The sequence below is a fragment of the Vulpes lagopus genome, chromosome 1 (genome assembly GCF_018345385.1).
Source record: "Vulpes lagopus strain Blue_001 chromosome 1, ASM1834538v1, whole genome shotgun sequence".
In the NCBI taxonomy this organism is placed as follows: Eukaryota; Metazoa; Chordata; class Mammalia; order Carnivora; family Canidae; genus Vulpes; species Vulpes lagopus.
The window spans coordinates 100088879-100104338 of record NC_054824.1 but is presented as its reverse complement, the minus strand read 5'-3'; the positions used below and the strand labels follow the sequence as shown (position 1 = coordinate 100104338).

Genomic DNA, 15460 nt, shown 5'->3' with positions numbered 1-15460 from the left:
AATTGACTATGTACTAGGCCACAAAGCAATTTGCAACAAATCAGGTTTTATGAAATACATTTGTAACCAAAATATAATTAAGTTAGAAATAAATAATAGAAAAGTAACTTTGAAAATAAGAGTTTAAAAATACTTTAAAATAACTCAGATGATTTTAATTTGATTAAAGAACATTTAATACCTCATGAGTTATTTTAATATACATTTAAAAATCTCTAGAACTAAATAATAATGATAAAAACTACATCTTAAAACTTATGGAGTACAACTAAAGCACCTTTAATCCACACCAAAGATGAATATATGCCTTTAAAATGCTTAGTTTAGAAACGAAGAGTACTAAAAATTAATGAGCCAAATAAGCATCCATCTTAACAATTTAGAAAAAGAGAAACACAATAATCACAAAGAAAGTAGAAAGGAAATAGTAAAGAGAAAAATCAGTAAAATATAAAACAAAATAGCGACAAAATTAAAAGTTTCCTTAAAAACATTAATAAAATTATTAAGCTCTGAAAAAATAGATCAAAATATAAGGTATAAGTAAACAATATTACAGATAAAAAAGATACCACTACTGATAAAACAAATATTTAGAAAGCCATAGGAAAATAAAGCTTCATGATAGTAAATGCAAAAAGTAGATAGACAAGTTTCTAGAAAATCGTATATTACCAAAAACTCAAGAGTAGTAGAACCTAAATTGTCCTATATATATTACTTAAATTGTATCAGTCATTAACAATTTTTCCCCCACAAAAGAAAATTTAGATCTAAATTTTGAGGTTTTAGAATGTTTTACCAAACAAATTCAAAAAATAGATAAATCCAATTTTGCACAAACTCATTCATAGAATATTCAGATTTTACGTATCAGACAAAACAGATGTAAAAAGTGTGTTTGATTTGTATTTTGGGATTAATGAAATATGAGTTGGGCATTTTTTTTGGTTGAATGTATCATTGAACTAAAAATATTTCTTCACTTCTTTTGACTTTGCTTCACTAAGAATATTTTTAAAGGCTGGGGCACCAGGGTGACTCAGTCCCTTAAGCATCTGACTCTTGACTTCAGCTCAGGTGATGATATCAGGGTCGTGGGATGGAGCCCCGCATTCAGGCTCTGCCCTGGTTGTGTCCTGGGCATGCAGCCTGCTTAAGATTTTCTGTCTTCTTCTCCCTTTGCTCCTCCCCACACTCTCTCCAAAAAAAAAAAAAAAAAAGGAATATTTTAAGTGTTTATTGTTCAGTTTGTGTGATAGAGTGAAATTAAATTTTAAATTGCAAAAATGTTGCTCTATAATGCTTATAATCAAACAATTGATAGTAAGAGCTGTTTTAAAAACAATAATAGAAAAAAATGGGAATGATTTTAAAGCTCTTTAAAAAGGCATTTGTTAAAATAAGTTAAATGATATATAATAGCATGGAAACTACATACATCACCGAGCCATGAACAACACGAGTTTGAATTGCACTTATAAGCATATTTTTTACAGTACAGTAGTATAAATATATTCTATATTCCTTATTTTTAATAACATTTTATATTATCTAGCATACTTCATTGTAGACCTACAGTATTTAAGACATATAATATACAAAATACATTTTAATCAGCCATTTATGTTGTTGGTAAGGCTTTCAGTCAATAGCAGGCTATGAATAGTTAAGTTCTGGGGAGTCAGAAGTTGCATGTGGATTTTTGACTCTGTGAGGTTGGTACCCCTAAGCCCCACATTATTCAAGGGTCAACTGTATTGTAATAGTAAGTGAATATAAGAGTCTTAAATATATACAGAAAAATAATATATGTTATGACTACAACTTTATGAAAATTTAAACTTTATGCTTAGAAAATAGAAGGATATACACCAAAATGAGATAGCATTCCAGTTATTTGACCAATGAACTTCTTCTCTTCTTTCAAGTTTTTGATCAAGTAAATTTCCTCATTTTAATATCATTGAATTTGGGTTGCTTCTTACATTTGATAGCATCCGTAGTTTAATTAGCAGCAGTATTTCCTTCCTAGATTGTACATACAATAATGGCACATTCTGCAATATAGGACTCAGTGAAAACTGTCTTTTGAATAAGTAAAATAATGAAGCATAAATTTTTTAATGATAAATAAGATGAATTTTTTGTCTTCTGAAAGACAAAAGTGATTGAATATAACTTTACCTAAAACAATATGGTTTATAATAGTGAAAATAGTAGTACTTTAACATGAAAACAAACTTTCTAAATGTTCACTGTTGTATTAGAACATCTGCCTATTATTATCCCTTGAGAGTAAATAAAATCACATTAAAACGTCTGGAGTCCTGAATCATGGTTTAATTTACAGAGGTATAAGTGATTATCTATGTATCTTTTCTTTAGCTTAAGAAAAAAATGACCTAATATCCTAATTTTATTTATAAACATTTGGTATATTAAATATGTTCTTTTATTGCTATTAAAAACATATATAATATTATTTTTAATAATAATTCAGGACACTTACTGGCTGTTTTAGTCAAAATAATTACTTATGAATATTTTAAAAGATGCTTTTTCTCTCATTTGTGAAAACATCTTGACCAGTACAGTTGACAATCCACTAGCTTCTCTTAGTCATGCTTGCCTAAACACAAGCCCTCCACTGTGAATACTGATCACTTCTATTGCTTGACTGCATTCCAAAATGTCTTATTTGTGCTAGTGCAGGAATTCACACAAACTGGGGAAAATTATATTCTCTCATGGTTGCGCTCTCAAAAAACAGTTAAAAACGTTTAGTACATATTTTCACAAAGAGAGTTAAATACTGATGCACATAAGGATGTTGGCTCATGCGTCAGTGACTGTTGGTTACTTATGGTGTTCTGTAGGTTAGACCCCGGAGATTGAAAAGAAGACAAAACCTCTGTAAGGGTATGAGAGAAGTGATGTTAATAGAATAGTGTAAAAGGGTGCACTGGAGCATAATAAGAAATTATACTTAAAAGCAGGATATTATTCGGGTTAAGTGGAAGCTAATATTTAAGAACACACTCTATGCCAGGCCCTGTGCTAAAAGCCATCCTATATCATCACAAATTAGGAGCTTAAAAACACACACAGATTATTTCTCTGACAGAAGTTCAAAATCAGCATCACTGGGTTGAAGTTCGGGTGCTGACAGATTCATTTGGGGAGCTTACCTGTGTCCTTGACTTCCAGCTTCTAAAGGTTGCCTGTGTTCCTTGACTTGTGTCCCCTTCTCCATCTTCAAAGCCAGCAACATAGTCTCTCCAGATACCCCTCTGACATTCTCACCTCTGTTTTTTATCATCCCATGTCCTTCCCTGACTGTTCCTCCTGCCTCCCTCTTCTAAAGACCCCTTGTGATTATGTAGGCCTCACCTGGCTCACCTAGAATAATCACATCTCAAGATCATTAACTCAATATATCTGCAGAGTCCCTTTTGCTATATAAGGTAACATGTTCACAGATCTGTAGATTAGAAAGTAGAAATCTGTGAGGAGCCTTTATTCAACCAACCATGGCTAGTCAATGAATCAAAGGAAGAAGATAGAAAAATGAGTTTTAAACGGTGCTTTTGATTTGAATCGTGTCCCTCCAAAATTCATACGTTGAAGCCCTGACTCCAGTTGTGACTGTCTGTGAAAATAGGTTTTAATTAAGGATACATGAGGTCCTAAGGATGGAGTCCTAATCTAAAAGTACTGGTGGCTTTAGAGGAAGAGGAAGAGAAAGAGCTCTCTGGCCTCATCAAGGAATGGTGATATGATGGCACAGAGCAAAGATGGCTATCTGTGAGCCTGGAAAAGAGCTAGAACCAGGAACTGAATCAGCAGGCCCCATGCTCTGAGACTTGTCAGTTTTCAGAACTGTGAAAAAATAAATTTCTGTTGTGTAAGCCACCATGGCTGTGGTACTTTTTTTATAGCAGCCCAAGCAGACTAATACAGAAGATGATGATAAGGTGGTCCCTGGGAAACTTCCAAGTGGTTATAGAAACCTAGGGTTCAAGGGAGAAATCTGAGCTACAAGTTTAGATTTGGAACTTCACTGCCAAGAGATAATAGTTGGTGACAGTGAAGATATTACTCTGTGATAGAGAGTGTGTATACTGAAAAGAAACTATGGCTACATAAAGAACTGTTTGTTTCTAGGAACAGCTATCCAATGCAGAGTGCTCAGCAGCCTGGTTGTGGGAGGAGGGCCTGGCAAGTGGTGGAATTGGTCCTTTGGCAGGGCGGGAGGGGGGCGGAGCAGGTGGCTAGAGGGCAAGTGGAAGTGCTAGATACCTTTACTTCCCATAACTCTGCAAAACATATATGTTTTATAGATAAGGAAACCAAAACTTTATTCCTTTTTTTTTTTTTTTCATTTGAGAGAATGAGAGCAAGTGAGAGCATGAGCAGGGGAAAGGCTCAAGAGGGAGAGGGAAAAAAAGCAGGCTTCCTTCTGAGCAGGGAGCTTGATGTAGGGAGCAATCCCAGGACCCCGGGATCATGACCTGAGCAGAAAGGAGACACTTAAGAACTGGCCACACAGAGATGCCCCAATGTCATTCTTTTGATGCCAAAACGGAGAATCAATTTTGATAGGTCATCACACGGAGTTTTATTTATTTTTTTTTTATTTTTATTTATTTATTTTTTTTTTTTGGAATCTATTGCTGGTTTTTTTTTTTTTAATTAATTTTTATTGGTGTTCAATTTACCAACATACAGAAAAACACCCAGTGCTCATCCCGTCAAGTGTCCACCTCAGTGCCCGTCACCCCTTCCCCTCCAACACCCGCCCTCCTCCCCTTCCACCACCCCTAGTTCGTTTCCCCGAGTTAGGAGTCTTTATGTTCTGTCTCCCTTCCTGATATTTCCCAACATTTCTTCTCCCTTCCTTTATATTCCCTTTCACCATTATTCATATTCCCCAAATGAATGAGAACATACACTGTTTGTCCCTCTCCGATTGACTTATTTCACTCAGCATAATACCCTCCAGTTCCATCCACGTTGAAGCAAATGGTGGGTATTCGTCATTTCTAATGGCTGAGGAATATTCCATTGTATACATAAACCACATCTTCTTTATCCATTCATCTTTCGATGGACACCGAGGCTCCTTCCACAGTTTGGCTATTGTGGCCATTGCTGATAGAAACATCGGGGTGCAGGTGTCCCGACGTTTCATTGCATCTGAATCTTTGGGGTAAATCCCCAACAGTGCAATTGCTGGGTCGTAGGGCAGGTCAATTTTTAACTCTTTGAGGAACCTCCACACAGTTTTCCAGAGTGGCTGTACCAGTTCACATTCCCACCAACAGTGTAAGAGGGTTCCCTTTGCTCCGCATCCTCTCCAACATTTGTGGTTTCCTGCCTTGTTAATTTTCCCCATTCTCACTGGTGTGAGGTGGTATCTCATTGTGGTTTTGATTTGTATTTCCCTGATGGCAAGTGATGCAGAGCATTTTCTCATGTGCATGTTGGCCATGTCCATGTCTTCCTCTGCATCACACGGAGTTTTAAAACGCAATTTTTTTTTTTTTTTTACTCTAAAGAGGACCTGTTTCAATATCCTTTCAGGCAAGAAAGGAGGTGGTGTGAGAGACCATCTGCTAGAGGCTCATAAACTGGATTTAAAAAGGTGTCCTAGGGTAGAGGGATCAGTGAGCTTGAAAAGTGAAAATATTGTGAATTAAGAGTATTTGATAGGTAAGTAATATCCTGGACTTATGATGTCAGAAGTAGAGAAAAATTGTAATCACCTTGAGGACAGTATTGCATTTGGGAAGCATGTTTCAGCAGAAAATAATAAAAAGTGGGAAGTACAGATTTCCGGTTATGGGACGAATAAATCACAGGAATAAAAGGTAGAGCATAGAGAATACAGTCAGTGGTATCGTAGTAGCATAGTGTGGTGACAGATGGGAGCCACACTCGTGGTGAGCACAGCATGACACAGAAACTTGTTGAATCACTGCTGCATACCTGAAATGGATGTAATGTCATGTGTCCAGTTTACCTCAATGAAAAGGAAAGAATTAAAATAATAATAAGTTATCTTGTGCCTGAATCACGCAGTTAAATCCTCAACTCCTCCCTCCGCCCCACTTGATGATGCACACGTGACCTTCAAGCATGTGGCAGATTCATCCATTCAGCAAATTACTGAGTTCCTATCCGATGCTAGGAATCCTGCTAGGCACTGAGATAGAAGGATCGATGAGTTCTCTATTTTTTGGATGTTTAAAGTTAGTAAGGAGAAACATAATGAGTTAATATTTGACACCAAGAGGCACCGGCACTAGAATAATAGTTGATGCAGGGTGTGGAGAAGCATAAAGCAAGGATCAGTCAACTCAGCCTTTCGAAGTTCTGTTTCTAGAACAAGCAACTTCAAATTATTATTAATGAATCAATCAGGTCATCTTTTTGTTTCAGTCTCTTGACTCACTCCCATGTGTCCTAAGAGTAAAGGCAGAATTTTATTGAAAAGCAAGCCCCGTAACACAATGAGAGGCTCCCTTTTGCCTCAAGTAAATAAAAAAAACACATTTTTGTTACAGAGCTTTGTTTAGCAGCAAGAGATGTATTTGCTAGTAGACAGCGTGCATGCATGAACAACAAATACCGTTTTGAAAGTATGTCGAGAAGCAGCACTGCAGGCAAGCCTGTGATCATGGGGTCCGGCCACCCCTGACAGCTGACCAGGGTGTGAAATGGGCAGCTGACTATGAGCAAAGGGACACATCAACTGGGAAGTTGGTGTAGAGAAACACATCAGTGCACAACCAAAGCATTAAACTACAATGTAGCTCTCCAAATATTGGGGAGGGGGGGTGCAGAGATAAGTGCTCTGAAGCCATGAGTCAACTTTTCAGGCATCTGGAATGATAACATGCACGTTGCTATCACTTAACCATCATTTCTTCGTGCTTCTGGATTACTGTCTCGCGTGCTCTTATTACATTCAAATCACAAAAATTGGAATTACATCATTAAAAAAAAACTTGTCTAGAAAGAAAAAGATGCTGTTTAATTTTTGGAATGTGGTGTAGGAAAAAATGGGTAATATGGGATCATGTGTTACTGAATTCATTCACTGAAAAAAATCCTTACCCATTATTTGATAAGGAAGTTGAAAAATTCCTTTTCAGGTCTTAAAGAAATCCTTTTTTTGACCTAGACATTAAGAGCCTAGCCATGAAGGATACTTAGAATAACATATTTAACATAGCTTCTGTGGTGTCTGTGTTATTTGAAAAGATTCGGGGTTACATGGAACCTTCTTAGGATCCAAAAAGCTTTGTTAAGTATTTACACATTAATTTTTATTTCTAAAAAATGTAGGTAGGTGGTAGGTATTTAACCCCTTTCTCCCCCAGTGACACTAAGGCAGGAAAAAATAATGTGATTTCCTCTGATACCACAGAAAAAATTAGCGGTAAAGGTAGACATAGAAGCTCTAATTTCTGAGAACCTGCTCTCTCCCATGTCTTAATCAACTCTTCCTACTGACAAGTCTTGTTAAACGTGAGAAATCTTGCATCATGTTGAATCCTTCCATGAAGTTGAATCAGAAGTATCCAATATCAAATATCATTTCAACTAGTATGAAATTATAAATTCTCTTAAAAATGTAGTTCTCTTTCACATGTAAAAGGTGTGCTATGTATTGGGAAGAAATCCAAGAGAATAGTCATAAGTCCTTGAATACAATTGGGTAGGTGACCCTTCTGATAACATTAATAATAATGGAATTTAATTTAAGACCTCAAGAGACTAATGCATTCCTCAGGAACTAAATTAAAATTTGCCTATATGTTTTTCTTTTATGCCTCTTCTTTTTTTTTTTAACACTTTCTTTATATGTCTCTTAAAAATTCTTCCTGTTGCCTTCACACTCAGGAAGGAAAGTGGATTGTGTACAGTTAAATAAAAAAAAAAAAAACCTGAATACAGAAGATGTTGAGGTATCTCTTAACTATACACAGTGAAAATAAAGCAGAGGAGACTGTAATTAAAAAAAAAAAGTTACTATATTGGAAAATCCCTGTCCTCTAACGACATCCCAACTTTGGGCCTAGAATTTTTACACCCCCCCATTCATTTCATTCATTCAATGAATATTGAAGAGTTATTTATTATGTCCTAGGCTGTGCAGATACAACAAAGAATAGAGATGCCAAGGCCCATGCCTTCATGACTTAGATGATAGTTGATTTGGTCAGGAGGAGATTCTGAAGTGGAGCAATATGTACCAAATGTATACGATTGTTAAGAATGAATTTCAAAGAAATTTCAAGTAGTCAAAGCGCTATACAGTAAATATGTATAAGTATGTGTAATACTTGCAAGCCAAAGATCCCAGGAGCACACTATAGTTAAAAAGTTGGGTTTATCATTCCCTTTAGCAAGGGAAAAACTCTCAGCATGTGGAAATGTAGTGTGTGTCAGTAAGAGAATGTTAGATGGCGCCGCCTACGGGACTTGGGTTTTGACTGGGTGATTTGGGCTATCTAAGGAAGCAGGAGTTTGCTCGAAGATTAGATGCTGTCAGAAAGCAGCAGCAGTTCTGTTATTGAGTATGTGTTGGTTGGTTTTTTTTATTAAGCATTTTTTATTCTATTTATTTTTATTGACACACATACAGTTGACACACAATGTTACATTAGTTTCAGTTGTGCAACATAGTGATTCAACAACTGTATACATTATGCTATATTTCCCACAAATGTGGCTACCACCTGTCACCATGCAGCACTATTATAATACCATTGGCTAGAGTCCCTGTGCTGCACCTTCATCCCCGTGATGTGTGCATTCCATAACTGGAAGCCTGAACCTCCCACTCCCCTTTACCCCTTTCTGCCAATCTCCCCACCCGCCCCCCGTTGGCAATCACCAGTTCTCTGAATTTATAGGTCTTTTTCTGCTTTTTTTCTCCTTTATTCATTTTGCTTTTTAGATTTCACACATAGGTTTTTCTGTCTGACTCATTTCACTTAGCCAAATACACTGTAGGTTCATCCATGTTGTTGCAAATGGCAAAATCTCGTTCTTTTTGTTGGCTCAGTAATACTGTGTGTGTATACATACCACTTCTTCTTTACCTATTTGTCTGTCGATGGACACTTAGGTTGCTTCCATATCTTGGTTGTTATGAATAATGCTGCAGTGAACCTGGAAATGTAGATATGTCTTTAATATCCTGTTTTCATTTTGGTAGAAGGTGTAAATACCCAGTAGTAGAATTACTGCATCATATGGTATTTCTGTCTTTAACATTTTTGAAGGACCTCCACACTGTTTTCCATGGTGGCTGCCCTAATTTACATTCTGACCAACAATGCTTCATCCTGTTGATGAGGTAGGAATTCTCATCCTAGGGTCATGGGATGCCAAGGACACAACACCCTACATGAGACAGATGAGATTGGTAGATATTATTAATTATATGTACTCATAGCCCAGCGGGGAAAAGGACATCACACACAGGGGCACCTAGAGGTTGGCCAGCGTTGTAGTACCAAGAAGTCAAGGAGCCCCTGGTTTCCTTTGAAGGATATGATTGGCTTGTTCAAGTCATTCCACAGACTGGCAGGAAAGTGAACCCTACTGCAAAGCAAAAAAGAAGAACTAGATCTGCTCCATTTGATAAAGAGGAATGTTTGGCTAGAGGACCTTGCATATAGGAGCAGAGTGGGAGGGAGAGCCTTTAGGAAGGCTAGTTGAGCCCTTCCCAGTTTGCCTCACATATAAAAGCAGCACATAATATTGGGCCTTAATTTTAGGACTTACACTTCCATCTTAATGGATTTTATCTACACGGAGGAGAGACTAGAACAAGGATAAGGTTTTAATTGGTAAAGAAGTAGCAGTCACCCATTTTAGCCAGGAGAGGAGGGCATATTTAGCATTTTGGCATGTGACCTTGCCTTTGTCTGTGCTTAGGCAAAATTATGCAGTGACCTTGCTCTATCTCAGAGTGACCTTGTCGAGGCTGGTATAGCATGTGATAGGAGAACAACATAGCCCAGCTCTGAGAGTAAAGCCAGCGTCTGATTGTAGTGCTGCTAAGTTTTTTCTTCCCATTTGGGAGGAACTGATGGTAGCAGGGGATTAAATTAGGTGGATTGACCAGAGAAAATTTTCTGAAGGAGGGACTTCAAATCTTGGCCTTCACTGCTAATAAGAAGCCATCCGTACAGAAGACTGAGGAGGATGGAAACAAGGGAGGAAGGGGAACAATTTGTGGAAACCTTCCTGTCAGATGGAAATAGTAAACAGGAAGAATGAAATACCTCATTAAACCTGAGAGATATGTTCTAAAAAGCCAATGGGAGTGTGGCTCTTTGCTTCAGTGACTCTCAAGGGGTTGGAAAAGGGAGAACCAGAATCTTCAAACATGGGGAAGAAAATTTTGGAAGGCCTCTAGGAGATTGTGAGATGATAATCCTCCAAGATGGCTGGTCCCTCATCACCTCCACCATTCCTCCACAGTTTTAATCTGGTTATATAGATTTTATACAGAAAATCCATGCTAATTATTTTTATGGTATAATAATAAAATTTATTAATAATAAACATCCCAGACAGCAGAGAATGGTGTTTTTATAAGCATGGACCCTGGAGCCACACTTGATGGGTCTGAATTACAGTTTTGCCATTTTCTACCTGTGTCACCATGGAAAGTTACATAGCTCATGTATCTCAGCTTCTTCATCTGTAAAGTGGAGATAATCATGGTACCTACTGCAAAGGTTTGTTGTAAAAATTTAAAAAAGCATATTTAGTTTTAGACCTGGCTTATGGTAAGCACTGTATAAGGGCTACCTATGGAATAATGATGATGACAATGACTGGTAAAGAAAAAAATCTGTGGTTAATATTATATTCCTATAGTTACAAGTTAATGATGGACTAACCAGGATACATAAATGTCCACACATATTATTGAAGCATAATTTATCTTACTTATGGTTCTGTACAGAGCCTCTACTCTTGCTTCAAGGACAGCAATATAATGGATCAATCTTTGGCAATATCTTAAACTATGCATTTAATTTAAAATATTTTTTTCTTCACTATCTAATATGTCTGATACATCCAGGCTGACCACAGATAAGGGGTGTAATACTTTCTGTGACTGAATTTTTTGGACTTTGCCTAAAGAATGCACTAGGAGTATCAAATCCTTAATTGAGGCAACTATATTTAGTGTCACTGAAATAAGTGTGATAACAGCTTGATCGTGCAAAGTTTGACATGAAGAAAACACCTGCCTGGTGATAATAGGATACATGAATTTCAGACAAGAGAAAACCAAAGAAAATTACGACTCTGCCTGCCTTGATCAAATAACAGAGTTTTCTGTTCATTTCACTATATTCAAAAGTTTGTTTGGATTACTATGAAGTGTTAACAGAAAATCACTTGGATTATGGGTTTATGGCAGGTGAGGAGTTTTAAAGTAATACTTTAAAAAGATTTTTTTTATATTTACTAGCAGACTTATTAAGGCAAAGTAAAGGGAAAAAAGAGAAAAATACTTTCCTTGCTCTGCATAGTCATACAACAAACCACAGTGATCTAAGAAGAAATTTCAAGAATCTCAGTAGGCCTGGGTGTATCAGACATTAACTTAAATATATGTACATAGCTTTTCTCTAAAGGTTCAGAGCCTCAATAGAAAAATGTTAAACATCTCTATCAATTGCCATTTTTTATATATGAGAGAAAAGCTTTTGAAAAATAAAAGAAACATTACAAACAAAACTGAAAACCTGTGGCTTCTTTTCCCTGTGAGCATAAGAACATTTAACCCTCAATAGGTTGAGAGCATCATTAAGTAAAAAGGATTTTTATTGTTTTGATGTCAAATTAAATAAGATTCGTGAAACTCCAATATTATATGCGCTGAACTTAGGGACTCCATCCTAGTCTGTGTTTTTTGTTTATTAATTTGTTGGTTTAATATAGAGAGAGCAAACCCTCTTGTTAGCCGGCTTTCTATTTCTAATGGACATGTTTACACATAATTTAGGAAACAACATTTTGGCTTTTTTCCTTTCCAGGTTTGCTTTTTTTTCACTTAAACAATATCTTAGCATTTACACCAAAAGGTAGTCAATATTCCTGCAAAGTCAACGTTTAGTTGACTGTAATGAATTGCTCCAAAGAAAATACAGATAACTGAAATATATTGTACTGCAAAAATTTAATTTGGACCTCTACACTTTAATACATCACACTGAAATATTAGACAGACCTGCTAGCTAATAAACCAATTGAGGATATTTTAATTCTCATTCCTTTGCCCCTTCCAAAGATTCATATAACTTAAAGCACACGAATAGCATTTTACAGTTGATAAGGACTTTTACATGTATCATCTAGATCTTCCCAATATCCTTATGAGGAAGGGACATTATAGAATTATGGAAGGTTTTATTATTATCTTTATAGATTAATAAATTGGTGGTCAAGCATCATGCTCTTAAGTAAATGCAGCTAATTAGCCTCACAAAGTTAAGTCTGGAATTTTAAGCTTTAATTGAACTTATTGCATTGCACTGAGAAAATATCCAACTTCTTTTCCACATTAACCCATCTAGTCATCCTTGTGTCTGTATTGCTTCTGAGCTTTGAAGCTCTGTCTTCACTTTTATCACTCCCTGTCTGGAATATCACTGCTTTTCTTGAATATCCAAACTGTACCCATTGCTTGAAGTCCAACAAAAGTTTACCTGTTCCAGGAAGTCTTCCATATCCCACTGTTCTTACTTAACTAATACAGCATTTGTCGAGACGGGTTCTTATGTTCTTAAATATTTTATTTATGTTCAGCTAAATTCTTCTACTAGACTATAATAAGCTCCTAAGAACACAGACCAACTCTTAGACTTCTTTGAAACTCACAGCACACTAATAGCTGGATATATAAATATAAATATAAATATTATATTGTATATAATATATAATAATAAATATATAAAACTGTATTTATTAATATATAAATATATAATTTGTATTACATAAATATGTAAATATTTATTAATTTAGATATACTTAATATATATTAAATTCATGATAAATGTTTGGCTATTGTACATTACTGCCCAGTAAAGCCATTGCTGAGCCATAGATCATCTTACTATATCTGCATTCCAACCATGTGACTTGTAATTTAGTCTGCATAATCACTTCTTATAGTTGAGTTCAATGTAGTCATTTCAATACGTTCATATACCAATTGACCCTAGCATTGATTTCTGATGGTAGTGAAGCTCGGGCACATGACCTGCAGGATCAAACCCACTACACATGCCTGATGGATTCCCTGAATAGAGAGACATTTGGCCCATATATCAGTATTAAGAACAGGAACAGGAAATGCTATGCAGTGATTGCTTTTCTATAGAATTGCATTAGCCTAACCCATTCTGCTAGTCATAATTTCTGTGCAGGTCAGGGAGATCTATCAGTGGTAGTTCCTGTGCTACACCATATGAAAATGCATTCCGTTATTCATTATAAATGATGCTGATCAAACATTGTCATTCCAAATTTAACTTGTAGGACAGAAATCTCCATGTGAAAATGACACACTTGATGGCCATTATGGTAAAAAGCAAAAAGATAGTACCATATGACAATTCAGTTCTTCTGGAATGTAAGTATTCTGTTTTTAAACAAGCCACTTTTGTTCATATTTTAAGGAGAATTTGGAGAAGTCTGTAGTGGGCGTTTGAAGACACCCGGGAAAAGAGAGATCCCCGTTGCCATCAAAACTTTGAAAGGTGGCCACATGGATCGACAAAGAAGAGATTTTCTAAGAGAAGCTAGTATCATGGGTCAGTTTGACCACCCAAATATCATTCGACTAGAAGGTGTTGTCACAAAAAGTAAGTACTGATTTTCTTCATTGCTTCTTTTATGTATCTCTAACTCATTTCCTTAAGAAACAAACAAACAAAACCTTAATAGCAATACCACAGCCATTAAGGGGATAATTTAGTTTGGATATCATCTTCTGATATCACCCCTCGGTCTTGATATTAAGCTATGACATTATCAGAGTTTGCATTGGTCACCAACAGCTTTGAAATGGTATTTATTACATATACATTATTTGCTAATCTAACTTGAAGTAATTAATCAAAAGTAAAGAAGTATATATTTTTTCTAATCTCTATAATATATTCACTTCTATGTTCACTATATTCACTTCTAAAGCTGCCAAAATTTCAATATTAATAGAAAAAGCGGTTTAAATATTTTGAGTCATTAAGGTAAAATACTTCTGTTTGAAAATAAATCTCTTATACAAATATAGCTACTTGATCTGAAATAAAACTTCTAAACGTGAATCCCATCTACATAAATGCCATTAGAATTAAATTACTTTTAATTTATATAAAATGGAGAAAAGAATTACAACTTAGAGAAAGAAATCCTGTTTTTACCTAAATAGTGGGATCAAAGCCATTCCTTTGAAGTTTCTTAAAAATACAAAATAACCTTATACTCTAAGAAACAGATTGCCATATAATCACTTTTATTTGAATAATGATAGGACATAGACATAAACCTAAGTATAGTTCTCCTTATTTTATTCACAAATGAATTATAACATACAAAACCCAATAGAGAATAGTATTGAAAAAACTCAAAAATAATTTAGATCTTTGAGAAGCATTTTTTCCATAAAACTGAAATTTCTTCTAAAAATGTTTATGGGAAATTAAAACATCATGTCATATTTGAAAGCAGAAAAGGATAAAAGCTTACCAAAACATTTATTGACTATGTGTTCCTCAGTCCTTCTCACAAGGCATTGATCAACATGATGCCCTGATAGTTTGAAAAACACAAGAATGCTTTTTCTTTTTATGATTATCCATTTTTAATTTCAAGTTTTTATTTAAATTCTAGTTAGTTAACATATATAGTAAAAATTGGTTTCTGGTGGAGAATTTAGTGATCCATCACTTATATACAACTATTGCTCATGACAACAGGTGCCCTCCTTAATACTCATCACCTATTTAGCCATCCCCCACCCACCTCCCTCCATCAACCCTCAGTTTGTTCTCTATCATTGAGAGTTTCTTTTTTTTTTTTTTTTTTTCATTGAGAGTTTCTTATGGGTTGCTTCCCTCTCTCTTGATGGGAGAGAGCTGTTGGACTTGTCTGTTACTATAGTGACCTTAATGGAGCCTTCCAGTATTTATGCCCTTGTGTTGTTCTTTCCATTGATTCTGGGTTTGTCCATATGACTGGCCTTGGCTAATGGACATTAGCAAGTGTGATGCAAGTAGAAACATCTTACATGTCTGCACTTTGGAGCTTGTCCTCTTGCCACACTCCTTCCTGTAGCCCAGCCTGTGCTGAGCAAAGCTGGTCCATATGGTGAGGCTTCAAGCAGTATTGTAAAGAGGAGGACAGCTAGAAT

At 35.8% G+C, this 15460-nt stretch overlaps 1 protein-coding gene across 7 annotated transcripts in view; it reads left to right on the top strand.

Annotated features, from left to right (window-relative positions):
• Positions 1–15460, top strand: part of EPHA6 (EPH receptor A6) — an 867085-nt gene that overhangs the window by 639722 nt on the left and 211903 nt on the right. For all 7 annotated transcript variants that reach the window (XM_041755016.1, XM_041755005.1, XM_041754987.1 and 4 more), the window contains one exon: positions 13725–13910. In XM_041755016.1, coding sequence (XP_041610950.1) covers positions 13725–13910 — 186 coding nt within the window. The remainder of the gene's footprint in view (positions 1–13724; positions 13911–15460) is intronic.